This window comes from Tamandua tetradactyla, chromosome 18 (genome assembly GCF_023851605.1).
Source record: "Tamandua tetradactyla isolate mTamTet1 chromosome 18, mTamTet1.pri, whole genome shotgun sequence".
NCBI classification, from domain to species: domain Eukaryota; kingdom Metazoa; phylum Chordata; class Mammalia; order Pilosa; family Myrmecophagidae; genus Tamandua; species Tamandua tetradactyla.
The window spans coordinates 33,315,934-33,342,763 of record NC_135344.1 but is presented as its reverse complement, the minus strand read 5'-3'; the positions used below and the strand labels follow the sequence as shown (position 1 = coordinate 33,342,763).

The window sequence follows — 26,830 nt, the reverse complement described above, 5'->3', positions numbered from 1 at the left end:
TCAGGGATTATGGCTTCTAGTACCTCAGAACAGAGAAGGGAATTTATGTTCACAGATTACCCAGGACCTTCCGTTACTGAAGAAATGGAGAAAAGACTATCAAGAGCTCATATTTAGAGATCAGTTGGCCAAACCAAGCCTAGAGAAGGAGAGACCTGGCTGCCCTGTTATTTCCTTTGCGGCCTGTGCCCATGCCTCAGTTTCCCCATCTTTAAAATGGAAATACCTGACTTAGGTCTCTAATATTTTTTTGTTTGCCAATGGAGAGGGTAAGGGGAATACAAGCAACACATCTGAGGACATTTACAATGACTTTTGGGGACATTTACAATGACTTTTATGAAGTACGCCGAGTTTTACACTAACGAAACTCAAGAGGGACTAAGCGTTCCACTGGCAGCTGGAATAACACAAGCAAACCAGGGTAGGTCAGAACAGGATCTGCTCATCCGGGACTGGTCTTCCTATTCAAGTCTCCCAGAAGCTCCCCGGCACTTGAAAGGAAGCCGCGCCAGGCAGGGGCGGGATCAGCTCCCTGCACTCCGCCCGGCAATAAACGCGGTTACTAGCGGCCAAAGGGTGCGGGCTGGTCCCACTGGCTCTCCACTCCTCAAGGTGGGAGTGGCGGTGCGCCACCGGCTCGCAGCGTTCTACCTCCCCCGGCTCCCTCAGGGTCCCCGTGGGCTGCCGAGACACAACCAGTCCCCCGGCTCATTGGCCTCTGCCGGGTCTCCGCCCCTGCTCCCAGCCCTGGACGCAGATCTCCTGCGCTCGCCACTCAAAATGCCCAGGTCTGTCCCGGGGCCGCTCACAGACCGCCTGATGGGACCTGGGGGAGGAGTTGGGACGCGGATCCTAGAGGGAAGAGGAGGGAAAAAGTGATGGGGAGGAGAGGGTGCTTAATTCCACTCACAGGTAGTTTACTGCGCGTCTCGGCGCTGGCCGCGCGCCTCACCCCCTCGCGCCGTTCAGAGCAGCCGGTAGTGTCCCTCCAGTCCCCCGCCCGCGTGGTAAGAGGGCGCTTACACGTGCTAGGCCCCGCGCTGAACGCTTTAATACATTTTATCTTTTCATTTCCCCACACCCTAGAGCTGCAGGAGCTGTTCCCCCGCCCCCGCGCCGCGGCGGAGGAAGCAGCCTGGCAGGCATTTGGAGGCTGGCCCCGAGTTTTGCAGCTAGTGAGTGGCGGAGCGAGGGCTCCGAGGAGGATATGAGTGTTCCAGGCCCACAGCACCTCACTTCTGCCCCGCGAACTTCCGATCACGCCGTCTCCGGGCTCAGGTGGGATCCGGCACCTGTCGTGGGCCTCACTGGGCCGGCGGGAGTGGTGGGAGAGGAGAAGGACCAAGAGGGTGACCAGGTGGCTTTCCGCATCCGGACCCGCGGCTCGGGGCGCGTCCAGGTGAGGGGCTCGTTTCGCATCTCGTAGAGGATGACCTTCCTTCTTCAAGAGAGTGCAGTGTTTCGGGGAAATGACCCGCTGCGGGTGGCAGAGAGGAACCACAGTTCCGAGGGTCCGGGAGGCAGCACTCGGAGGGAGCCGGGTGGAGGGAGACCCGAGGAGCCGGCGCAGGAGGACTGCAGGCTGCGCGGGCCGAGTGTCCACGCGGTAGGTGCGCGGCTCCTCCATTCAAAACTTTGGCGAGTCTTGGTTCGTTCGGGCCGTCAGCGAAGGTGTGACCAATCAGAGTCCAGAGACGGGAATAAATTATGCAAATTACCATCTGGCGATGGGTCAGATGACTCCGATACTTTAAAAAACTATCTCTGCGGGTGCTTGCGGGGTGACAGCCACGAGCCCTAGCCTTCCCGGGAGCCCGGGCAGAGGGCAGGCCTGGATCAAACCCCTTCACACTCCCCCCCGCCCCGCCTCTCAGTTTAGCAAAGTTTTCATTTTCCACTTCCTCCTACCTTTCGCCCTCCTTCAACCTTCTAGCTCACCACCCTCAGGTGGAGAGAGGGCTCCCCACTCCTGTTCTTGCCAGCTTGGACTGCTGGAAACCCCAAGAGGAGTTATTTTGGATTTTGCTTTTGCTTGTAAATTCCTGTTTCAGGGAGGGGGTGTGGCAGGGAAGGATGAGAAGCCCCGTTCCTCTGCTCGGCCTCTGGAGTGCCTTTTGTTGCTTTGCGGCGGGAAGCTCCGCCAGGGTTGGTCCAGAGGGACCGCGGCAAGGTAATGTGTATTCATTTTTACTTCGCCCTCGATTTCTTTTCTTATTCGTTAGGCTCCCTCTGTCTTGCCGACCTTTCTTCAGTCCCTCCTCGTTCCCGCGAAATCCTCCTTCCTTTCCCAACGCAGAGTCTATTTCCTCCTCCTTATCAGCTTGAAGTCCACTTGTTTCTGGGATGCCACTGGTGAGGGCATCCTGCAGCAGGCCATCGCAGCGGCTCCAGGCTGGCAGGGTGCGCCCCCGCCACCATCTCTCTGGCCCTCCCCAGCCCTCCACCTTCCTTTTCATGGTTCCCTTAATCGGCGCTGTCCAGTCAGCCGAGCAGCTGCTCTTAAACCCAGTCCCCATCTTTGAGGCTGGAATTTGAGACGCAAGAAGGTTGTTAAAGAGCTCTGTCGCGTGGTGCTCCTCCTTTTAACCTCTGGAGTGAAGGTGGCAGGGAAGCAGGCTTTGGCTTGATTAGTGCTTGCCTGGGGGGTGACTCCTGCAGAAGCTGCTGGGTTTATTCCTCCAGGTCGCCAGCCTCATTCCCCTGCTCCCTCTTCCTCCCCCTACTCCTCTGCACCTTCCTCCTACCTTCTAGCTTTTCTTCCTTCTACTTTCTGTGTGGCAGTCTCTGATGTCATGGAGGAACTGAAGGAAGTGTGCCCTGATGGAGCACGGGGAGGGCCACCTGGAATGAGTTCCAAGTCAACTGGTTTCGCCATGTAAGGTGGAGCGCCCCTAAGCCACAGCCAATCATTTCATCTCCTACTATTATGCTGAGGTTGGGCCAAATCGTGCTGGTCTATGCCAGTTAATAGCCACATAACTGTCACATAACAGTAAGTGTGTGTGTTGGTGTGTGTGTGTGTGTGTGTTGAATGGAAAGTCTTGCTCTACTTACTGTATTTCCAACTCTAGTGCTAACTTGAAACGTGAATTGTGGACTGAGTAGGGCATCTCTCTAGTTCCTCTCCTGTAAATGCTCAAGTTCCTTCCAACATCTGTGTTCTGTGATTCTGAGTATTTGTGGGCCATTTCATCCCTTTGAAAAGTATTTATGACATACCTGCTTAATGCCAGGCATTCTTCTTGGTGGTGGAGATACAAGGAAACAAAACAGGCAAAAATCCCTGCCCTCTTGGAGTTCATATTCAGTGGGAAGATAGACAGTAAACTAAGTAAAATATGTAAATGGTATTCAGTTTTATGGAGAAAAAAAAAGCAGAGGAGGAAGGTAAGGAGTGCTGGGGGCTAGGGGTTGGTTGTGATAGTGCTGACATTTTACTATGGTGAGCTGGGGAGGCCTCACTGAGAAGCTGGCCATTGAGCCAGGTGATTGAGCCGTGAGGAAAGAACTAATTGTTCCAGAGTTCCGGAGGCTTAAGTGCGCCAAGCCGAAGGTAGTAGGAAGGAAGCCAGAGAACTCTGGGGTAAGAGAAAGAGGCTAAGGTGAACCTACATCAACATGTGGGTGTGGGTTTATCCATAAATCTGCCTCAGCAACTCAGCAAACTTCTTTTCCTTTTTTCCTAGACTCCCCCATTTGGTCCCTATGTGAGTGGCTCTCTGGGTGGAAGTTGAGGAAGTGTTGAATTAGTTATGTCCATGGTTCAGATTTCTGCCTGCTGAGGCATTTCTTTTTTTTTAAATTACTTTCATGACAGTCCGCCTGAGATCTGTTCATGTGCATTTAGCTGAATTTACTGGAAACTTATCCCTCTTACATCTGGTGCATTCTTTTCCTCCCCCCACCTACCCTCCCCACACGAAGGTCTCTTTTTCATGATTTCTTTTTCCCTTTTTTGCTTCTAATTCTGGGATAAATTATCTCCTGGGATGGTCACCGAGAGCCCCCACCCCCACCCCGAAATCCTGGGTGAAAGGATAATGTGATACTTTAATTTCTTAGCCTGTTATAAGTGATGGTTTCCAGGATGACAAAAAGAGTGTTGGGGGTGGGGAGGGCACATTTATAGTCATTTGAGATACTATGGTGATGACAGCACCTACTTAGTGCTAAAAGGCCCTAGGGACCATCGGTGATGTTGGATGTGTTTTGGGAGCAGGGCCATCTCCTAGGTGGCATTGTGTGTGAGCAGTGGAGCTGGAGGGGGTGGTTTTGCTGCTCTTATGAGTCACTCCATGGCCTCCATCATTGATTTAACTAACTAGTTGAGTTCTTGGCACATTCCAGCACTACAAGGGGGACTGAGAATGCATGAAGTGCTGTAATGCAGCCGGCAACGCCAGAGGAAGCCCAGCGAACAACAGATCCATGATCTCTTACCTCCAATTCTAAAATCCCCGTATCTCTCAAAATTAGAAAATGTGTTTGATAACTTGTTTAGCAGTAATACTTAGCCTTATCTGACCTGAATTCATGAGGCAGCAAAAAAACTGACCTGAACTGACTGGAAGCTATTTATGATCTGTTTTTGCCTCAGAGTATGTGACAGGTCATATATTTCCCTGCAGAAATTTCAGTGTGTTTAAGCCATGGGGGTATATAATATGTGTTATCTTTTATTATAATTTTTTCTTAGTTTTTTTAACTTCTACTTATTTGTTTAGTTTTTAGTATATGTATCTTATACTATAATGTCTTTCTAAAATCTGAAAAGTTCTGAATTCTGAAACTCAGCTTGTTGCAAGAATTTCAGGAAAAAAATTGAGACCTGTACTCTAAAAGTTGGAAATTGAAGGAAGGAAGGAGAAATTGTTTTGGTAGGGAAAAAGAGAGAAAAATAGGAGAGAAATCTATTTATCTTCAGAGTCACAGTGATTAATATTAGTGAGTAGTTAATATCTGAAGTGTAGATAAGATGCCCCTTTTGAGAAAGATCAAAGGTGATGGTGGAATTATATAGAGAAGGTCAGATTTAACAAATGAATATGATTGCCGAACCATTATACTGATATTTCTTTTAGTCACTAGTATCTTAGAGTAATCATGCACTGCATTAAAGAATAAAGAATTTAAAATCTTAAAAGAAAAAAAATATCCCTTTTATAGTATCTTTACGACTCCTCTGGGAGGTAAAGAGGGACCATGTTTTCCTCATTCAGCAGCTGTAAAAAAAAGGAAACCCAGAGAGGTTAAGTAATTTGTTCAAGATGGACCAGAACTAGATCCGAGATCTCCCACTTCCTAGACCACTAAATGCCTCCACACTCCGTTCTCTCCCTCCCCCACCAGATGAGCTCCACAAATCCAGCAATGTAGAGGCTGCCGCTGAAGCCTCTGTGAGGTTTAGTCTCCGCACCTCTGAGGATCCAGAGCACGAAGGCTGTTACCTGCCCCTTGGCCACAATCAGTCCTTAGAAGACTGTGGTTTCAATATGACAGCAAAAACTTTTTTCATCATTCATGGATGGACGGTGAGTCCTGGAGGCGGAGTTCTGTAGCTTTACACAGGATTTCATTTCCTTTGTTTGGTGAATTAAACAGAATACTGGTGCTTCCAGATTCCAGCCCTCCCCCCTCCCCCTTTTCTTGTGGGCTGCTTTTATTTCAGATGTCTGTGAAAGATGTCATGGGCATTGCGCTGGGGGATGGGGGGTGGGGAAATGGGCTCCGGCAGGGTAGATTTAATGCTGGCACACAGCGGGCTTTCAGAAAGGGGCTCTCCTGAGGGCCCAGCTCCACCAGCTCTTAAGGGCCCCTTCTAATTACACTTAATTACATTGGTCAACCACTGCCTTGTGGCGGCCATCCCTGGAAAAAGCTGAGCGGAACTGAAGCAACTCGCCTGGCTCAGTGAATCCCGGAGGAGCCAGTGGGGCTGGGTTGCTGGCTGCCATTGGCATGGTGCCCTCCTGTTTGCATAAAGATGGCCTGGTTTAAAGGCACTGGGGCTCTTTATGTGCCCTAGCTGAGCAATTCACGTTGAAAAGCCATGACAAACTTCAACAGAAAAGAGCTTTAACGCTGTGCTTCAGAAGCTTTTGACCAGCGAGGGATTTATTCATTCATATAATGGCAGACTGTAGGAAAATGGCACTATTAAGTGAGCAGGTTTTGCCTGGGCTAATTGGAAGGACACATTCCTCTTCTTAACGATTAGAAATTCATATCCGTTACCCACTGCTGGGGTCGTGCCTAGGTGGGGGTAGCTGCCTACCTTCCTGATGTGGCTGAAAAGGTGATTAGGGACCTGTCCGTCCATCCTCATCCAACTCCTACCATTAGAATCAGGCATTTGAATCTTTTTCAGTTCCCCTGTCAAAGTGCAAATACAAATTGCCCCGATTTACAAATGGGTTGCATTCCAGAAAGTTCTTTTGTAATCTGTCTGAACTTGGAGCAGCAGTTTCCCATAGGAACAAGCTTGTAAATAGCGTCTGGGTTCCCAGGCTAGGCACACAAAATCTTTTTATCTAATAACGTACTTGTGGATAGGTTTACAAGTGGACCTGGTCAACATTTATAGCTTTGCTTTGGTGGGAAAATGTGTTCTAAGTTCCAGTTTGGGATTCCAGAGACAGATCTTTCTTACTCTGGGGTCAGGAGGGGTGGCAGAGATGGGTTGTGGGAAGGGGTCATTTGTGAACTGTGCATTTGTCTAGGAGAAAGCGTCTCCTTGCCCCTCCCAGAGAGAACCTAATTCTCCTGGGAAACCCGTCCCAGCTGACTTTGAAGGCTGAACCAGCCCACTTGCCTGAGTGTGACAGGGACTCAGACTAATCGCCAGGTTTCCATTAACATATTTGTGACCCCATCAGTCAGTCAGTCTCCAAGAGCATAGACACCAACTATGAAAGTTTTGACAGGAAAATCTGGGGCTATAAAGAGCAATGGAAGACAAACCTCCATGTAGCCCAATTCTGCCTAGAGCTGGCCGTGCTCATATGCAAATGGTTGGCTCCTGAGCAGCCTTTCAGAACCATTAGGATTTCTGAAACCCAGAAGAAGAATTTAAAAAGTTTCATATTTTTTTCTCTGCAGATGAGTGGCATGCTTGAAAATTGGCTGCAGAAACTCGTGTCAGCCCTTCAGACAAGAGAGAAGGACGCCAACGTGGTGGTGGTTGACTGGCTGTCCCTGGCTCACCAACTGTACACCGACGCCGTCAATAACACCGGGGTGGTGGGACGCCGCATTGCCAGGATGCTCAACTGGCTGCAGGTGACCGGGGATAAAAGGGAGTGATTTTCACAGGCAGGGTGTTAACCCAAACCTTCTTAAGAAAGACGGTCAGGCTGTTGTTACCGTGAACTTCAGGAGTCTGATCACAATCTTTGGATTAAAATTTTTACTGAGTTAAGTATTGCTTGAAATACTTGAAAGCTGGGACTCTGAAAGAAACTTTTAATTATTGACAAATCTCTGGATTTTTACTGTTCCTTTTTTTTTTTTACTATATGAAAATGTGCCTTAAGGGCCATTACTTATTGATTTTAGAAGCTGATATTCTTAGTTTGGCAGGGAATGGCCACCAGCCAGGTCTGGTTTATAATCTTAAACAGCAATGAAAGTCTGCTCCTGCCTCGTGGTCCTGTGGAGTGGGTTAAAAGGAAAAAAAGCCTAATAACTCATTTAAAATATTAAATGTGGTACACAGAACTTGAGGTCTTAAATTTACTTTTGATAAGTTAATGACTTACCTGAGATCAGAGGATTATCTGAGGGCAGGGATCCACTAGCCAAGTGACCCGATCAGTTAGGCAATTCCAGCCCGACCTTCCTTTCACCCAGGGAATCTGATGAATTCTGGCAGCATTCTTGTCAGGATTCTGGAACAGTCCCCCTGTTCTCTGTCTAAGCTGTTGTAGGGCTTAGTCCCTGGGCCTTAGAGGATGGATGGGGGGCATGCCGCTGCAGGCTGGGGCTGGCATGCCAGCCTCCAGTGAGTCAGTAGCTTTGACCTCCACCCCACTGCCTCCCCATTAAAATACTGCAAGAAAGAACAGAAAACATATAAGGGTCAGGTATGCACTCTTTCATCACAATCTCCACCTGCCACTAGCACTTGGCATTTGAAGTGCCACCAGGGCCTTCTGCCCTTCCCTCACCTGCATGACCGATGCAGTGCCCTTGGGAAGCCTGTGGCCATGGTTCTTGCATCTACTCTTACCCCTTGATTGAATTGTTGAATTGTAGGTAGACCCTGTGGGCTACCGACCACACTCCTGAGCTTATATGCTTTTGTGACTCCCTGCAGGGGAAGGATGATTTTTCTCTCGAGAATGTTCACTTGATCGGTTACAGCCTTGGAGCTCATGTTGCTGGATATGCTGGAAACTTCGTGAGAGGAACAGTGGGCAGAATCACGGGTAAGCTTTGCTTCCTTCACTAGCAGCTGGTGAGCCTCTGAGCTCCCTCAGCTGCTCCAGCATCCTAGCTTTCCCGGGCCAGAGTGCTTTCACGTGAGGCAGCAAGAGTGCATCATAGACAGCTTTGGAAGAGGCCAGTGGACGTCTAATCCACTGCTTTGCAAATGTTTATTTTAGTCACAGAACCGTTTTTCCAAATTGAACCTGTGTGGGACCCCGATATATGAAACAGATAGAAGGGGGATGTTGTGTTTGAAGTAGGGTGTATGGCAAGTTGGGCAAGTCTTGCTATTTGGATTTTTCCTTCCCTGGAGGAATCTCAGGGACCCAGAGCACCAGGGAACACCAGTTTGTAAACCACTGCTCTAGTTCACCTCCTCATTTTACAGGCAAGGAAGTAGACACAGAGAGGTGAGGCAACCTGCACAAGGACTAACAGCTCATAATGAAGGGCAGAGGCTGGAGTGGAATCCCAGCCTTCAGGCTTCCAGGAGCTCACTCCTGGTCTCAGCCCATGATACTGCAGGGCCTCGAGGGAAAGACTGAGTACTGGATTCCAGTTTGAATTTTGCCTGATCTCTGTTTCATCCAGCAATGGTCTCTTTGCAGTGCTTAGGGGCATGTTTATTAGTGATAATTATCTATTTAGAATGGTTCATTCAAACTTTGTCATTAAAAAGACCTTTTTGATATTGGCACCCATGTGGCCAATAGATTATTAAGCTACTTTTGAAAACTTTACCTTAGGGAGCTTTTAATGTAAGAGTTTGGATTAAATCATTTAACAATTGCCAAAGTAAAGTTCTCTTTTCCATTTTTGGGCCCTCTCAGGTACACACACAGAGCTTTTTCTAGACTAAAGTAAACGGTAAATTTGTTGCCTTAAGCTTTTATTGTACTTTCAATATTCTTTTATTTGTGTTCACCTCCAGCTGCCTTTTCACCCTTAAGATACTACAGGTCTACTTAGTATTTTAAGTATCTTAAGTGTCAAGTATCTTGAGGAAAGAGTTCATCAATTTCTCCCCCTCTAAATTATCATTTTAAAACCCAGGTAGGAGGGAGTTCTTGGCTCAAGAATAATTTAGTAAAGGTGGAATTTCAGGTTTCAACAACAAGGTGGAGAGTTAGAGTTAAAACAATTTTTGTGGGGTTTTGTTGGCCTTCCTGGAATCTTTGCACCTGGGTTTAAGTCTAACACATGCATCCACACACTCATACGCACACATTCCTTTAGATCCAATTATTTGATTCAGCATAGATTGAGAGCTTTACTTTTTATTACCAAGACTGCAGGGCCTGAGCTGGCTCCAAAGTGACTGCACATGACTGCTCATTAGCCCATTTTTGGTGCAAAGCAATTCAACTCTAAGCCTCTCTGGGTCTTATTGTCTGAGCACCTCTTCCGGTCCCTCAAAAGTGTGGTTTCATAGCCAGGCCAGCTGTGTCCAAACTGCAGTGCACATGAGACCCCCACCAGAGTGCCGGGGCCCATGGAGTGGTGGGCGTGTGGGAAACTGTGGGCCCTCCTTTCCGGACTTCCAAATCTGAAGTGAGATGGGGCTGGTGTGGAGCTTTCTAAGTTCTTTTCCTTTGCCTCTTTGGGTGGCAGCTATGGACATGTGGGCTTCACTGTTTCTCCTGAGGCTGGCAGGGGAGGGAGGCAGGATGCTAATCAGGGTCCTGACTGTGTGTGCCGAGCTTGGGGCCCCTCTGTCCTGAACACAGCCCCTCCCTCCGACCTCTCTCTTGGGTATGAGCATGAACCAAAGGAGTGGCCCCTCCTGAGGTTGCCAAGCTGCACCTCAGAGGTTATTTGGCTCACCTGACACATGCTGTGCATGTCTGATGGGGGAGGTACCCTCCCCTTCTTCCAGCTGGGAGGAGGGTCTGGGAGCCAGGTGGTAAGGACCCAATGGGTGAGGGGACCGGGAGGCTGCAGCTTGCATGAAGTACTGAAACCAGTGATCCTGCTCTGCAGAGGCAGCCTGGGACTTTATTTGTCCTTTCATTACAAATAATAAATAATTTTGATGTTTTTAAAAAGTAAACTTTATATTTTAAAAATAAGTAATTTATTTTATAAAATAAATAATTTTATTTATTTTATAAACACCTGAACTCCATCTTGCTTGGGCTAGAGGATGTGGAATGGGGTTTGTTAGAGTTTTACTTTCCTTAACTTCTTCCTTAGGCTTTCTAGAGAAAAGGTCATGCATTTCTAATTGAACCAGGGTCTAGTTGATTATAAATAAAAGAGCAAGAAAATGCATTCATTTGATAAGCAAATGTGAATTCAGTGTCAACTATGTGTAGGTTCTGGGCTAGTTGCTAGCTAACAAGTACCTTGTGTATTGAAGGTACTTTGTGCCTTCTCTATACTTCTAATTCTCATAACAACCCTGCAAAGGGGTCTTTTTGGCTTCGTTCCACAGAGGGAAAACCTAAGATTCGGCCATTAAATAATGGTCCCAAAGCCTTACACTCTATAAGTAGCAGAGCTTGTATTCAAAAGCAGGCTGTCAGTTGGAATGTTTCAGAGCCCATGTGCCTAACTAGTATACTAGGTTACCTCTTTATTTGTAGGGAGAGATAAGGTAAGTGTTGAAGTGCAGCAGATGTCCCCTGCTAGCTCAGGATGCACAGCCCTGGAAATTTTCCTGTGTGTACGTGTTCCATTTTTCTGGACAAAGCACCACAGGGAGGAGTCTATGACTGAATGGAAGGTGGGGGGTGTGGTGTTTCCCAACATCTTCTCTTATTCTGGAGGAGGTGAGTTCTCTTTCCTATTCCTGATTTAAAAAGTAAATTGTACAACTTTCCCCTAGAGTCCATGGGCCTCGGACCCGTGTCAGGGGCCGTCAGAGCAGGGCAGGCTGGGCCAGCCTGTAGGTGAAGGCAGGGCGGCTGAGCTATGCTCTGCTTGCACCCGGCCAGCCTGGCGAGAAGCCCTGCCAGCGCCTACATTCCTTGGGTGCAGCTGGGTTTCCATGGCACTGACCGTCTGCGAGGGACCTTTGTTCGTCCCTAGTAAAGAGCTCCTCTCTTGTATTGGCTGCAAAGCAGAATGATCCTTCTTCTCTCTTGTTTTAATTCCTTCCTGGGGACATGCAAGAGAAAGGGGAGAGGCCACTTATGTCAGTCCCATGATCCTTGTAGCCTCTAAAATGGGTCAACCCATGGGCTTTTTTGGAAGGACTCTGCTTTTTTGCCATCTTTCCTTGGGGTGGGGACTGGGGGAGCCCCCGAGCAGCCTGGGCTCCCTTTCTGCCTTGGTCATACATCAATTTATTGAAATTTCTTCTGAAATCTGTTTAGAGTCTGAGGCTGTATGAGTTTTCATGAGTAACGAGTTTTACAAGTTTACTGCCCACTATAGTCAGTGGCTCTGCCTATTTATTTGCCTTAAAATTGTCCCTCTTAAGCCTCACGATGGGCTCCGTGGGTCCACTCTGCTGCGGTCTGGGGCACATGGTCCTGTTACCCATGTCCTTTCATGACTCTTGGTCATGTCACCTTCCTGCCGTGGTGTTTCTAACCCAGGGTTTCTCAGCTTTGGCACTACTGACATTCTGGGCTGGATAATTCTTTGTTATCCTGTGGGGTTATCCTGTGAATTGTAGGATTGTTAACAGCGTTCTTGGTCTCTACCCACCAGGTTTCAGTATTACCTCCCTGCCACCAATTGTGACAACTAAAAATGTCTCCATACATTACTGAATATCCCCTAGGGTATGAGTGGGGCACATGGGGGGCAAAGTAATTCCCTGTTGAACTGCTGTTCTGGATGGAACAGACCCTCTTCCTCTGCTGCGCATCTGATGTTTTTGCAGATCCTTCTCTGTCTTTAGTACAAAGAGCCTTCTAGGTTAAGATGAATCCAGTTCCAGTGAATAAAAAGGTATTTGCAAAGCCCCCTTGGGGGAATGGCAAGAAAGGGGGAAAACTCAACTTCCCCAAGTATAGAATTCTTGATATTCTCACAAGCAGTGGAGACAACCAAATCAATAGGCTGAGCCCTCAATCTTGGGGTTTGTTCATATGAAACTTATCCCCACAAAGGATAGACTAAGCCTACTTAAAATTAGGCCTAAGAGTCACCTCCAGAGAAACTCTTTTGTTGCTCAGATGTGGCCTCTCTCTCAGCTGATAGGACAAGTGGACTCACTGCCTTCCCCCCTCTATGTGGGACATGATTCCCAGGGGTGTGAACCTTCCTGGCAACATAGGACAGAAATCCTAGAATGAGTTGGGACTCAGCATCAAGGGATTGAGAAAACCTCGACCAAAAGGGGGAAGAGAGAGATGAGACAAAGTAGAGTGTCAGTGGCTGAGAGATTTCAAACAGAGTTGGGAGGTTGTCCTGGAGGTTATTCTTCTGCATTATGTAGATATCACCTTTTTAGCTAGGATATAATGGAGAGGCTGGAGGGAGGTGCCTGAAGATGTACAGCTGTGTTCCAGTGGCCATGCTTCTTGAAGATGATTGTATAATGATACAGCTTTCGCAGTGTGACTGTGTAATTGTGAAAACCTTGTGTCTGATGCTCCTTTTATCTGTGATATGGACAGATGAGTAGAACATATGGATTAAAAATAAGTAAATAACAGGGGGAACAAATGTTAAAATAAATTTAGTAGATTGAAATGCTACTGATCAATGAAAGGGAGTGGTAAGGGGTGTAGAAAAAAATAGGGGAAATGAAGACTAACACATACTGGGTAGTTGGAAATACTAGGGGTCGGTGAGAGGGAGGGGTGAGGGGTATGGTATGTATGAGTTTTTTTCTTCTTTTTATTTCTTTTTCTGAATTGATGCAAATGTTCTAAGAAATGATCATGGTGATGATATTGTGAGTTTTTGATTGTATACCAAGAATGGAATGATCATATAGTAAGAATGTTTGTGTTTGTATGATGTTATGTTTAAAAGAATAAAAAAATTTAAATAAAAGATAAAACAAAACTAAGTTCTCCCCCCCTAAAAAAAAAGATGAATCCAGTTCCCATAATTACCTGGGCTTGGTAATGGTAGCTGACAAACCCTTAATCTAAATGTCTCACATGAACTGTATGAATTAAGGTGTTCATCTTCCATTTCATAGACGACACTGAAGCACGGAGAAGTTCTCAAAATCTGGTCTACGGAGCATCTGCTTTTACCATCATCTGGATGATTAAAATATTTTCCTGGGCTCCATACCAGATTTACCAATAAGAATCTTTGGGGGGTGGATGTCAGGACTTGGGAATCTGCATTTTATGCTTTGCAAGTTCTTTTTTAATTTTTTAAAAAATTTTACATTCATGTGGTTCCAAAATCAAAAGATGGTGAAAAGTCTTGCTATTGCTGCTACCTGCTCCGTTCCCTTTCCTGTCCTTCCCCCCAACATACATACTCACAGGTAACCAGTTTCTTTCATGTCCTTCCAGAGGGTCTTTTTTTAATAGTTGCATAATGGAATGTGAATTTTTTACAAGCTCTCTGGTAATATTAATAGTTTCACATGTGAGAACCAGGGTTGGATACAGCACTGCTCGGCTGCTTGATACAGAAAGTTTGGAGGCAAAAAGAGTTTTCTCATTGTGGCTGCAAATTAGAAGCATTCCAGAGGGCTGGATTATGGATTCTCAGTGTCTCTGTGTACTTTCCACTCTTTGTCATTCCATCCTTGTGCTTGGCTCATACCGATGAAAGCATAGGTCAAACACCAATAGCTCAGTTTGGGGAGATTGAATTTTCTCTCCAGGAGGATGGGCAGGCTGCATAGTTGTTCTGTAAAAATTCTGCTAAAATTAAGGGCTATGGAAAACTCGGTGGCAGAACAAATGAGACAAATGGTTTAGTTTCAGGCAGCCAGAGTACTCTCTAGAACTGCTCCCATTCTAGCAGTCCTGGTTCCTTGGAGCTGCCTGTCAGTATGAATCTTGTGGACAGTTTATTGAGTCAGTTGTGGGGTCAGGACACATGAAAGCTTCAGAAGAAAGTGTAAGTTCTTTGGCAGCAGAGATAGGTGTTTTAGTTTCCTTGGCTGCTCAGGCAAATACTGTGCAATGGGCTGGATTAGACAATGGGAATTTAACGGCTCATGATTTTGATGTTAGGAAAAAGTCCAAATCAAGGCATGATGAAAGTGCTGGTTTCTCTCCAAAGACTGTGGTGTCTGGGCTGGCTGCTGGCAATCCTTGGTCCTTAGCTTGTCACATGACAGCATCTCCTGTCTCTCTCTTTTCTTCTGGGTTCTGTTGATGTTGAGCTTCTGGCTGCTCCCTCTGTGGCCTTCTCTCTCTGTCTGAATATCATTCTGCTTATAAAGGACACCAGAACCAGGGTTAAGACCTATCCTGATTGAGGTGCACTACACCTTAACTGAAGTAACATCATCAAAGAGTCCTACTTACCATGGGTTCATGCCCACAGGAATGGATTAAGTTTAAGAAAATGTTTTTCTGGGTTATATACAGCTCCAAACTACCATACCAGGTCTTCCATGTCTTAATTCTTGAGGCTGGGGACTCAGAGAATATCTTTATTCTGCACACATTGACTTAACATTAAATAAGGACTCATTGATTTGGCATGCCTGATGTAGCTCCTCCTTCTCGCTGCAGGTTTGGATCCTGCTGGGCCCATGTTCGAAGGGGTGGACATCCACAGGCGGCTCTCCCCTGACGATGCAGACTTTGTGGATGTCCTCCACACCTACACACGCTCCTTCGGCGTGAGCATTGGCATCCAGATGCCTGTGGGCCACGTTGACATCTACCCCAACGGGGGTGACTTCCAACCGGGCTGTGGACTCAATGATATCCTGGGATCATTCGCATATGGAAGTGAGTTCCTTTTTCCTACTTCATGTGGAAGTTTGACTCAGTTATCACATCTCCTCCTAAATCCCCAGAGCTGTTGTGCTACCAACACACTCATTTTGCTATTACCACCTCCCCTGAGTTATCGTCTGTGTTTAATGCTCGTTATCATGCTACAAGCCTGTTAGCCATTCATTGGTTTCTGCTCTGCTTTCTCATGTTTTGAGGTCACAGTTGTTATTGATTGTTAATTTTTTAATGACAAAAGGTATACACATTTGTTGAAAAAAAAATCGAGCAGTATAGAATTGCATAAAGCAAAAAGTGAAAATCCCCCCCTCACCTCCTATTCTCACTCTGATCTTCGTTGTTCAAAGGTAGTCAGTATGAACAATTTTTCAGGATTCCTTCCAGTCTTTTTTCTTTGAAAATGTATTTATGTATATAGGTGCATGTATGTACTTGCATTTTCCAAAAACACTGCATTTGTTTTACAAGTTTCTTTTCTCAGTCATGATATATTACCGACATTCTTACACATCAAAGCACAGATTTACTTACCTTATTTTTTTAAAGGTTGCATAATATTACATAGCATGGATAAACTATAGTTAAATTTTTGGCTAATATTTTAAAAAAGTAAAACTAAGATGCCTTTCCCATTAACTTATGATTAATTTTCTGAATGTTTGTGCACGTTCTGGGTAGACTTGGGAAAACTGAATTTGCTATGGAGACTGATGCATGGCCTCATGTGACCAGTGCCTTTCTGAGTTTCCCATTTGCTCATAGCCTGGATTGGTAGCCTTTCCTAAGTTGTGGCCCCAGTTAGCCCTCTCCACGCTGATGCTCTGTCCCATGGATTTCCTTCTCTTAAACCAGCCTCAAGGCTACTCCCCTTGCCCAGTGTGATGAATAGCCAAGTAGCCCCTGCAGGGCTTGAATTCATGGAGGGATGTCACCTGTGTGGGATGACATGGGATGAGTATGGGATGTTGGCATTTCTTGAAATTGGTGGTTCTAGGGAGGAAGGCATAGGGGCAGATTTGCCAAATTCTCCTTAAGGTCCCAGGACTTATTTAAACTATTAGACTTAGCCCCTGGTTATAAGAAATAATGATGTACAAGGGGCCAGAAAATTATAAATTATGCTACTAACTTTGCAACCAATTTTCTGTATGAACCTGAGCAAGTCACTTCACTGTATGGTTCTTTGAGCCTTAATCTGTAATTGAAAGGACTGAACGAGAATGGGGTCAACAAACACTTTCTTAAAGGGTGAGATAGTAAATATTTTAGGTTTTGCAGGCCATACAGTCTCTATTTTTAAAATTCTCCACTCTGCTGTTGTAGTGTGAAAGCAGCCAAGGACAATACATAAACAAATGAGTGTGCTTATGTTCCAAAAACATTTTTTTCTTTATAAAAAACCGCAGCCAGCCTGGAGGCTGCAGTTTGCTGACCCCTGGCCTAGATGATGTTTAGCATCTGATCTGTTTCCAGCTCTAAGTGGCTGTAGAACTCCCCCATCACCTAGTGACTCTTATTGCACAACTGGTCTACCTCACCCTATTCAGTGCTTACTATACAGGCTCTCTCATTCATTGTTGCTTTATGTATATGAGTGCTGTCTTGCCACGTAGAGAGTAATCGTTAGTTTAGTGGTGAGAATGGTAATAGGAGCTCAGCCCAGTACTGGACATGTGTTATGACACAACCAAGAATATTAGCACCAACAATAAAATTAGCTAGCACTGATCAGTCATAAGTAAGTGCTGGAATCATTGGGAAACGGCTCATGCTCCCTATCCTCTCCTTTCCTCCCCCAGAGATCATGGAGGTCATGAGATGTGAACATGAGCGGGCCGTGCACCTCTTTGTCGACTCCCTGGTGAATCAGGACAAGCCAAGCTTTGCATTCCAGTGCTCGGATTCGAACCGCTTCAAAAAGGGCATCTGCCTGAGCTGCCGGAAGAACCGCTGTAACAGCATTGGCTACAATGCCAAGAAAATGAGGAACAAGAGAAATAGTAAAATGTACCTCAAGACCCGGGCAGGCATGCCTTTCCGAGGTAATCTTCAGCGCCCCCAGTGCCGCTGCTGAGGACCTCAGCCTTTTCCCTCTTTCTTTATGCCGTGATGCAGAACAGAGCTTTTCCCAGCCCAGGAGATGGCACATCAGATCACATGGGGTATGCCTGAGGAAGCGTGACCTTTAGAAATAAACAATGGGGACTCCTTTTGTGATATAAATCTTCAAATCCATGATCACATTATCAAGATCTTCAATTTCTGTCTTATGTTTAACTTCTCAAAGCTGTTTCAGATTTGTTTCATCATTTAATTGTCACAACAAATAGAAAGTGGGTAGGACAGGTGTTCAAAATGATCTCTGACATTTTTATATCATAGTATAAAACCCTTAGATTTTGGGGGTATTATTTTACATATTAAGAAGTTGAGGCTCAGAGAGGTTAATAGCTTGGTCCTTAATGCTAGGTCACCGAGCTAGAAAGTGGCTAGGCCAAAATCCCCCCAAGATTTCCTGAGCCCCAAGTTCAGGGCTCCTATACTATAGTGGTGTCATGTCATTGGTCAGAACAAGTCCAGAGGGAGCCTGGAGACTGTGCTGGACCAAAGGAAAGGCAGTTCCTAAAACCTTAATGTTCTGGGTCAGAGGTGCCCTGAGGTGCCAAACAAAACTCCCACGTCTTTGTTTTGCCACCTCTGCAGTTTACCATTATCAGATGAAAATCCATGTCTTCAGCTACAAGATCAAGGGAGAAATCGAGCCCAGCTTTTATGTCACCCTTTACGGCACTGATGCAGATTCCCAGACTCTGCCCTTGGAAATGTAAGTCACCAGTTTCTGTAGCTGGGCTCAGGACCAAGAACAACCTGGTTTGAGAATGAAGCCAGAGAGCACACGTGTGTGAGCGAGTACCCGAGAGGGACATCTGATTGCTCCGGGTAGGAGCTGCAGACTCTAGCTGGCCTCTTGAGTTTCCCTCCCAGTATACACTCCCCACCAAGCCCTTGCCTCAACATTCTGGGAGAGAGGATGTTGGGGTGAATCAGCAAGGGGACAAGCTGCTGGGATCAGTTAGGCAAAAACTGTTGTCTGATTTCAGGCTGTGCCTGACCCCTGAGACGCTGGGAAAGTTGACATCGTAAATGGCATCCTTAGACCTTTTCTAATTATCTGGCTATGGAGGGGTGGGGTGGAGAAAGTAATCTATAGATATATTTCAAACACCTATTAAGTGAAAGCACAAGGCCAGGTAATATTGGGATTGTGAAGAAATGTCAACTAAGCATTTGCCTCTCAGGACTCTGGGTCTAGCTGGGAGACCAGATTTACACACACACATATATACTGACACACACTTTCACAAATATATACACATACCCTCTTGTAAACACACAAATGGAGTGAGCCTGGCCATGCATGTGCCTAATGAGAGGGGCAGACAGTAGGGCTTGGAGGGGAGGACAGATCCCTGTGGGCCTAGGAGAACAGGACACCATCTAGTGGGTACGTGACTTGTGTTTTCTCATTTCCGCTCTTCTTGGTCCTGTTCTCCAGGAAGGAGCATAAATGGGGAGATGCACAGAGTTGATTAGGATAGAAGCATGGATGCTGGGCACAATGTTCTTCTCTGTCAGGGTGGAGCACCCATGAACTTCTGCCCAACTCCCGCTGGTGGGATGTGGAGGGCCCGAGGTTGAGGATGGACTGCACATCCATCTCTCTCCAGCCAGTGCAGGGTGGGGTCTGCTCTGGTGTCACCCCACATAGCCTGGCAGTTTACCAGGTCGCAGGGGAGAGAGACCAACTTCTCTGTCACTTTGTAGAGTGGAGCAGTTCGGCCTGAATGCCACCAACACCTTCCTGATCTACACTGAGGAAGACTTGGGGGATCTCTTGAAGATCAGACTCACCTGGAAGGGGACAGGTCAGTCCTGGTATAACCTGTGGAAGGAGCTCCGCAGCTTCCTGTCTCAACCCCACAAACCCTCGCAGGAGCTGAACATCAGACGCATCCGGGTCAAGTCTGGGGAAACCCAGCGGAAGTAAGTACCTTATACTCCTTCTTCTGTCTGTGTAAATTGTGGGTAGAAAGCATGTGCCTCTGCTGTGTCTTTTCCTTTGCTGCGCATGCACCTTCTGTCCTTCAGTGTCCAGAGCACGCAGACCAAACCTCAACATCTTCTCAAGGAAAAGTTAATTTCAGGTCAAGGCTGCTGAGGATTGTTGTGCAACTTGTACAGTGATCACTGGCCCTCGGCTGAGGGGGGTGGGCATGTGAGCACTGAAATCCAGTGCTTCTTTGTTTGTCATGCCATGTGTGGATCTGGAGGAAAGGTTTTTTTTCCCCTCCTTTGTCAGGCCTCTTTAGGAGTGCTTGTCTTGTTGATCTGTTTACCATGGGGTCCAAGCAACCAGAAGGCTTTGCTTGCTCCTGTCTAAAGCAAACCGGAGTGTATGTCTAGTCCAGGAAGTCCCCAGCTTGCCCTGAGCCAGGGAGGCTTGTGGGAGAATCTTTTTTTTTTTAATTTAATTTATTTTATTTTTTTAAATGCCAAAAAACACAAAGCAAATGCAAGCATTCCTTTTTTGATCATTCCATTCTACATATATAATCAGTAATTCACAATATCATCACATAATTAATTGCATATTCATTATCATAATCATTTCTTGGAACATTCGCATCTATTCAGAAAAAGAAATAAAACGAAAACAGAAAAAAAATGTATACATACCATACCCCTTACCCCTCCCTTTCACTGATTTGTGGGAGAATCTTGTTTCCCCAACATCTTATTTTCAGAGCATTATTTTATCTCTCTTTCAGGGGCTCTGAGTCAAGGACATGGGGCTGGGGTCCTAGCTTCAAGTTAACAGAGAAGTCTCTGTGCCGTGCCAACTGGCGGTTTCCCACTTCTTTTAACTCCAAGCCTAGCATGAAAGATCCAGACTTTTATCAGCTCCTAATACCATGCTTTGACTCTCGGAGCAGGCTTCTTTCTAAATAGAAATTGGGGGTGGAGGAAGGGGTCAAAGCCAGAGAAGCCTGGGAGACTTTTGTCAAGAGAGGAGGGTTTCCTTAACCAAGACCGTCACACTCTGAAGACATTTGCTGCCAGCTTTGCCTCCTACGAGGCAGCCTCTGCCCTCTTTATACCTCACCTGGCATTTTCTCCTCTGCATTTACTCCTGTGCCCGGTTTCCATCTATCATCTATGGCAAAGCCTGCCAGCAGAGGAGAGTGGAGCCTCGAGTCCCTTGTCTGAGTGATTCTCGTTTAGCAACCTATGACCTCGGGGGTGTCAGATGGGCAGGGTGGGGGTCTGTTAATCGTGATCTGGATAATGGCATATTTTTAAAAATTCTCTTTTCTTTTGTAATTGCACCCTATACCTATGGGTGTCATAGCAGATAGATTATTATTCTTATAAAATATTTCAAGTATAATAAATACCCATTAAACCACCACTGAGACTTAACAAATATTAAGTTTTTCATATTTGATTCAGATATAAGATAGAATGTTTCAGATGTATTTGAAGCCCCTTTGTGCCCTTTCCCTATCCTATTCTTTGTCCTCTTTCGCTCCAATTGTAGCTAATATTCTGATGTTGGTATGTTTCCTCTTTGGTGTTTTTATACCTTTAGGTCCTCTGTTTATATCCATAAATAATGTATGGAATCACTTTGGGTGCTTCTGAACTTTACGTGAAAGGAGATATCGTTTTACAAGTTCCTTTTCTTATCCAATATTTTAAAATGAAATGTATCCGATTCATGTAGCTCTAATCTATTCACATTTAACTCCTGTATATAAATCTTCATTGGACAAAGAATGGTAGAGTTTTACCATTCTTTTATTGAGTATTTAAGCTGTTTCTACTGTTCTGACAGTTACAAATAGAGCTGCAAAGAACATCCTTAAACATCATCCTTGTGCCTGCGTGTGAGGGCTTCTTTGGGGTCTGAATACCAAAAATTGACGTTTTGCTGGGTTATGGTATTCAACTTGACTAGATATTGTTAAATCCCGCCCCAAAGTGGTTGGAACAATTTCCAATCTTAGCAACAAGATTCTCCTTCTCCTCCGCAACCTTTGGTACCACCTTCCTGCCATTCTGATGGGTGTAATTTGCTGTTTAATTTGCATTTCCTGATAGTGGGTGAGGTGGGTCACCTTTTTGTGTGTTTGTGGGCCTCCTGAGGAAGGTTCTGAGGGCTTCTGAATGTGGGTCAGCATCTGGGTCTGGTGTTTTCCAGGGCTCACTGGTCAAGCTGCCCACACACCGAAGGGTTTGGCCAGATGCTAACGCTGAAGCAGTTGTTAAACCCTTGGTTATTTCTTATGATCCTGGTTGTCCACTTGCTAAACCTTCAGTTTTACCCTGCATCAATCTTATCAGTGGATATTTATGGAGTGCCATATTCTAGGTGCCTTTAGTTCCTCCAGCCCATCTTGTAGAGTTCACCACAGTAGAGGCATCATGGAGCTCTTCGATGCAGGGTATAATGTTTTAAAGTAAAGCAAAGCATTCATTCTTAACTCCATGCTATAAGAAGATAACAATAACAAAAGCAACATGTATGTAAGGATATACATTTTTTACTCAATTAGAAAGTCAGGGGAGAGTTAGATTCATGGGGGCGCTGGCCATTGTGGAAGTTTCCAAAAAGCTATGGTCTTAAAAGACAGGAAGCTTTTTGCATAGAGTGAAGGTGACATGGGGCGAATTATGGAAGATTTCATTGCCAGTAGCAGCTTCAACTCCCTGTAGCAGTGATGGATGCTCTGAAGGTTCTTGAGTTAGCATGTGGCCTCATGGAAACTTTTCTTTCCTCCTTGCTTTATCTACCTGTAATCCAGAAAATACCATCTGGCTAATCTCTGGCCATATGCCTCCTCCTCTAAAGTTTTGGTTACATCAGTGGTTTCTTTTTCCTCCTAGATTGACTTTTTGTGTAGAAGACCCTGAGAACACCAGCATATCCCCTGGCCAAGAGCTCTGGTTTCACAAGTGTCGGGATGGCTGGAGAATGAGAAATGAAACTAGGTAATCAGGACTTCCTTGTACGCTCACTCAGCACTTGAAGACTGGTTTCCTAACACATGGCCAGGCATGGTTCTGAACACTTGGGCACAGCAGTGTTCAAAATGGACAAAAATCCTTTCTCCTATGGGGCTGGCCTTCTGCTGGAGGGAGACAGAAAAATAAGTGAAAAATGTAGCACATTGGAGGGTGTTGAGGTCCTCTCTGTCTCTTGTCCTGCCTGGCTTGTAGGGGTTCACTGCACATGGCCCTCCTGGAAAGGGGTCTCTTCAGTAGTAAATCCCTGTGACTGGTGATGGTGCCCCCTGCCTTGGTTTGCAGACTTTGCTGTAGACTGGTGCTGTGGGGAGGTACTGGAATGCCTGGCTTCTTTCTAGGCACGAGGTTGGAGTGGGGAGTAGGATGGGAGGTAAAGGAGAAGCACAAGGGACTTCCCTTTTTCAGGTTTTCTGGAGCCAGGTTGGTGAAAGGGGAGAGTAGAGGGCCTCATTCTCCCTCTTTTTAAGAAGCATGAACCCTCATCTAGAACTGAGTCAGATAAAGGCATTGTGTTGCTTTAGTGTTTTATTATTTCAGGGTTGAGGCATGATGAAGTCCTGGTATGAGGCAGGGGGCTCATCTGAAGGGGAATCTACTGCATGTCCTCAGAGCCTAAACAACTGCTTGAAGGGCTGGGAGAGGGTCCCTCCTGTCCCTTACCCTAACTAGGGTCCTAGATAATAACACTGCTGCCATATACTGAGCATTTTGCAGATGCCCACCCTGTGTTCATGCCTTACTTACATGATCTCATTTTATTTGATCATCAACCTCATGAGGCAGGTGTTTTACCTCTGAATATAGATGTGGAAACTGAGGGTCAGGGAGATGATTAAGTCACTCTTCAGGAGTCACCCAACAAGTGATGGCACAGCAAGGATTTTTGAAGCAGGTCAGTCTATGCTAAAGCCTGCATTCTCTCATGCACATGGAATTTCCACTTGCTACAGGGAAATCCCTCCACTCAGTCTAGATATCAATTATTGAGCAGCTGGGCCCATATTGGGAACCCCTGTGATTAAACATCTGCCAGTCCCAGTGGCTGGGCTGCATCCTTGGCTGCTCTGCCTCCCGTAGGAGCGACCATATGACCACAAGCCCAGAAATCACGGGAGTGGAGGGTTCTGATGCCCAGCTCATTAAGCGACTCAGTTTATATAGGCGCATATGATTTCCTGTTATAAAAATAGTTTCAATTCTTGATGTATGTATTCAAATTTCAACACATAGATTACTTTATCGACCTTCAGGACATGATTCTTATAACGGGTTAAGATATATTATTCTTTTTTTCTGCACCAGAACTTCCTAACGGTTGAGAACTATATGGTTCACCTCGTACTACTTCTTTTAGAAAATAGGTCCTCCCTTCCCTTACCCTCAACGGAACAGGAAACAGTAGGAGCCCAAGTACGAGATCAGTACTGTAACCCCTTCATTGTTTTCCCTCCTGACACGGGCACTGCTCCCCAGCTCACTGGTAAGGAAACTTGGGTTCAGAGAGGTTCAAGGCACGTCAGCGTTGCCGAAACAAGACTCTAGGTCTCTTGACCCTCAGTCTTGCCTCCTTGCTGCCATACTACAGTTTCTCTTGTATTCCTAGACCAAGACAAGAGGCACCTTGATAGCTTTCCCCACATCTCCATGTATGTGTGTGTGTGTGTGTGTGTGCATGCATGTGTGTGTGTTGGGGGTGGGTGGGTTTTGTGCTAAAACTGTAAATGCAAGGACGTATGAAACTAGAGAAAAGCCTCCAGTACCTTTACTGATATGCCTCTGTAGCTTGTTAGGTGAGGGGGAGATAGACACACTCAGGATCTTTTCCATTTATTCTGAAAGGAAAGCAAAAAAATAGTCCCATTGGTGTGGGAAGAAAGCTTGGTCATTTTTGTTGCATAAATGAGCTAACAAACACCAACTCTCTCACCTGGGTCCTTGCAGCCCATCTGTGGAGCTTCTTTGAGGACCTTGCCAGCAAGGACCCACCACTGTCCAAGCACATGGAGGAAAGTTACTGCTGATACCTCACCTGACAGATGGACCTCTCCTGGACTCAACCCTGGAGCCTGGGGAAGAACTTGTTCTCTGGGCCTTGGCCTTTGCCTCCTAGGACACCTGGGACTTCTTGCCAGAGGGGACTATGGACTGCTATAGCTGCCCTGCAATGGTTCTAGCTCCAGACCTCCATTGCCACCTCCTGAAGGACTGAGTCCAAAAAGTCCCTGGGCCTCTTATGTACACTGGGTTGGTTTCTAAGTTGCCAGGTGAGCCTGCACTTCCCCCAACAAGCAGCGTTGGCACTGAAATGGCTCTGTGTGGAAGACTATCAGCTGCTTGCCTTCAGTTGAGCTTCAGTAAGAGGTCTTTTTGCTGGGAGCACATGCATGTCAGGGTGGCAGGCCTGTTTCCTTTTTCACACAGTGAGGGCTGAGTGGATCTGGTGGTGCTGACTCTGCTGTGGGGGTTCTGATGGACCACATTGGTCAGTTCTGATTACATCTTAGGCATTCTGTCCAGCTCCTCAACTCACTCTCTAAAGCATAACTCATTTGCTTAGTTAGTTTTTCCACTGTTCAATTTTTGGGTTGAACCAATGTTTATTAAGCACTTAAAATTAAATTTGTAAGTGGCAGTAGATGCATTACTAAATCTCTCTGGATGTTGTCTCCTTGTTCGGAACTTGGTGGGATTGGGATCTCTGGAATCCCTTCCAGCTTAGGTGTTCCACGTGTACACAGGTGATGAAAGGCCTGAGGGATGTTGGAGAAGGGGTACAGGTTATAAGAGTTAGGGACCCTGAGGCTTTAAACTGGTTCCACCTATTTCTTCATAAGGTAACATGGTCTTATTTCCCCTACAAGTGACATGTCTGATCATGAGTAGAGTAGCAAAGCAGATTATCATACATGTTGGGACCAGAAATGATGGCCAATTGCCTGATCTGATGTATTTTGAGCAAAATCTCTTCTGTTTAGGGAGATAGAAGGTTTTACATCTATTATACAAATCTGTTCATAAGAAATTAGCTCCTGACAAACAGAGCTGGTTCTAAGATTTAATACAGTACTTTTTTCTCTTTGAAATATCTTGCTTTGATACCGGTACCTTTTCTGTATTGAACTTTTTAGAAAAGCCTCCAATTCTAGATCTTAATTTGAATTAATATACACAATATCTGAAGAACCCTTTTATACTTTTCAAAATATTTATATGTGTATCACCTAATTAAAGTCTCACGATAGAAGGTGAGCAGAGCAGCTACCATTATCTATCTTTTGCAAAACTGAGCTTAGCAAGGTTTGGCCTTAGTGCCTAGAATTATATACCAAGTTGATGGCAGAGGCAGGCTGAGGACCCAGATGTCCTGGAAATAGAGTCCTTAGGAAGCTCATCTCTGAAATTTCACAGAGAGTTCTGCAGCCATTTCCCACCACTAGGCCCCAGATGTGACAAACAAGGATTTTTTTTTTCAGACATCCATAAAATCTTAAACCCTTTAATTAACATTATAACCAGGAAAAAACCTGTGCCAAGGGGTTGGGCTTTTTATGGATGAGATTTCTTTGGAAGGGGGTATAAAGTCAGGTGGGGGAAAGGGTGATTTTCTTTGTACTTAGGTGTTTCACAGACACTATTTTAATCTGTATTATACCAAAGCTGTGTCACTGTTTAACGCCAAACTTCTGACAACATACCAGTTGAATTTTAATTCAAAGTATGTTCTCAACCCAAAAGTGTGCTTCTGTTGCTTCTGTGATTACTCTATAGCCAAAGAGAAGCTTATATCATTGGCTGGGCACCTGGTTACTTCTGCCTTCTGTGTTTAGTAATAGAAACCTTGAAAACTGAATCCTCAGTGGGTCATGTATTTATGTGTTTGGCTTGGGATGCCTTATTTGTAAAAAATAATGTTTTTTTTTTAATGCTACTTAGAACACTATTTATTTATCAAATGTACATAATGTATATGAACAAATACATGATTAGTTTTTACTTTAAGATTGACCAATTTTGATATTAAAAATTTTAATAGTAAACTAATAAAAAAACTATAAAATACTTAATGGTATGGCAACTAAATTCTTAAATTTAAAAGAATTATGGCTACCTAAGCCTAGGGTTTGACACAATGTTACTTTAGTATAAGATGTATTCTCTGTTTAATACTCGCATTGGCAGGAAGTAGAAAACAAATACTTTCCTTAAAGAATAAGAAGAAAAATGATTTGAACTGCAGCAAGATGGCCCAGAGGTGGATATTGAGAGGAAGTTGGCCAGACATTGGGGAATGTGAGAGAAGATACAGGTTTGAATGTATGGAATCAAGAATAACAGGACTTAAACCAGATAGAAGTTGAATTTTCTATTGCATTAAAGAATTGAGGTTATGCTGCAAAAAGCCAAGAAGGGGCCAGGCTTTTAGTTTTTACTTTGCTTTCTGTAGGGTGTTTCCCTCATCTCCATAGTACAAG

General features: G+C 45.4%; 1 protein-coding gene and 1 long non-coding RNA gene across 3 annotated transcripts; one reads left to right on the top strand and one right to left on the bottom strand.

The window, feature by feature from the left end:
* The first annotated feature begins 753 nt into the window (after positions 1–753).
* LIPG (lipase G, endothelial type) lies at positions 754–26,384 on the top strand. 2 transcript variants are annotated; one of them, XM_077135499.1, is made up of 11 exons: positions 754–791; positions 1,090–1,402; positions 5,353–5,534; positions 7,102–7,281; positions 8,318–8,429; positions 15,042–15,263; positions 17,069–17,311; positions 17,973–18,093; positions 19,095–19,313; positions 22,218–22,322; positions 24,300–26,384. In XM_077135499.1, exons 3-11 carry the CDS (start codon positions 5,496–5,498, stop codon positions 24,319–24,321), a joined length of 1,263 nt encoding a protein of 420 aa, XP_076991614.1. In that variant the 5' UTR covers positions 754–791; positions 1,090–1,402; positions 5,353–5,495; the 3' UTR covers positions 24,322–26,384. The 2 variants fall into 2 exon arrangements, with proteins under 2 accessions (XP_076991614.1, XP_076991613.1); XM_077135498.1 differs by lacking the exons at positions 754–791; positions 1,090–1,402 and adding an exon at positions 1,641–2,173.
* LOC143662085 (uncharacterized) lies at positions 5,090–7,857 on the bottom strand. Its single transcript, XR_013165134.1, has 3 exons — positions 7,761–7,857; positions 6,278–6,375; positions 5,090–5,225 (listed from the first exon to the last, which is right to left on the bottom strand). It is a non-coding gene; the product is annotated as an uncharacterized LOC143662085 (long non-coding RNA).
* Positions 26,385–26,830: the final 446 nt, after the last annotated feature.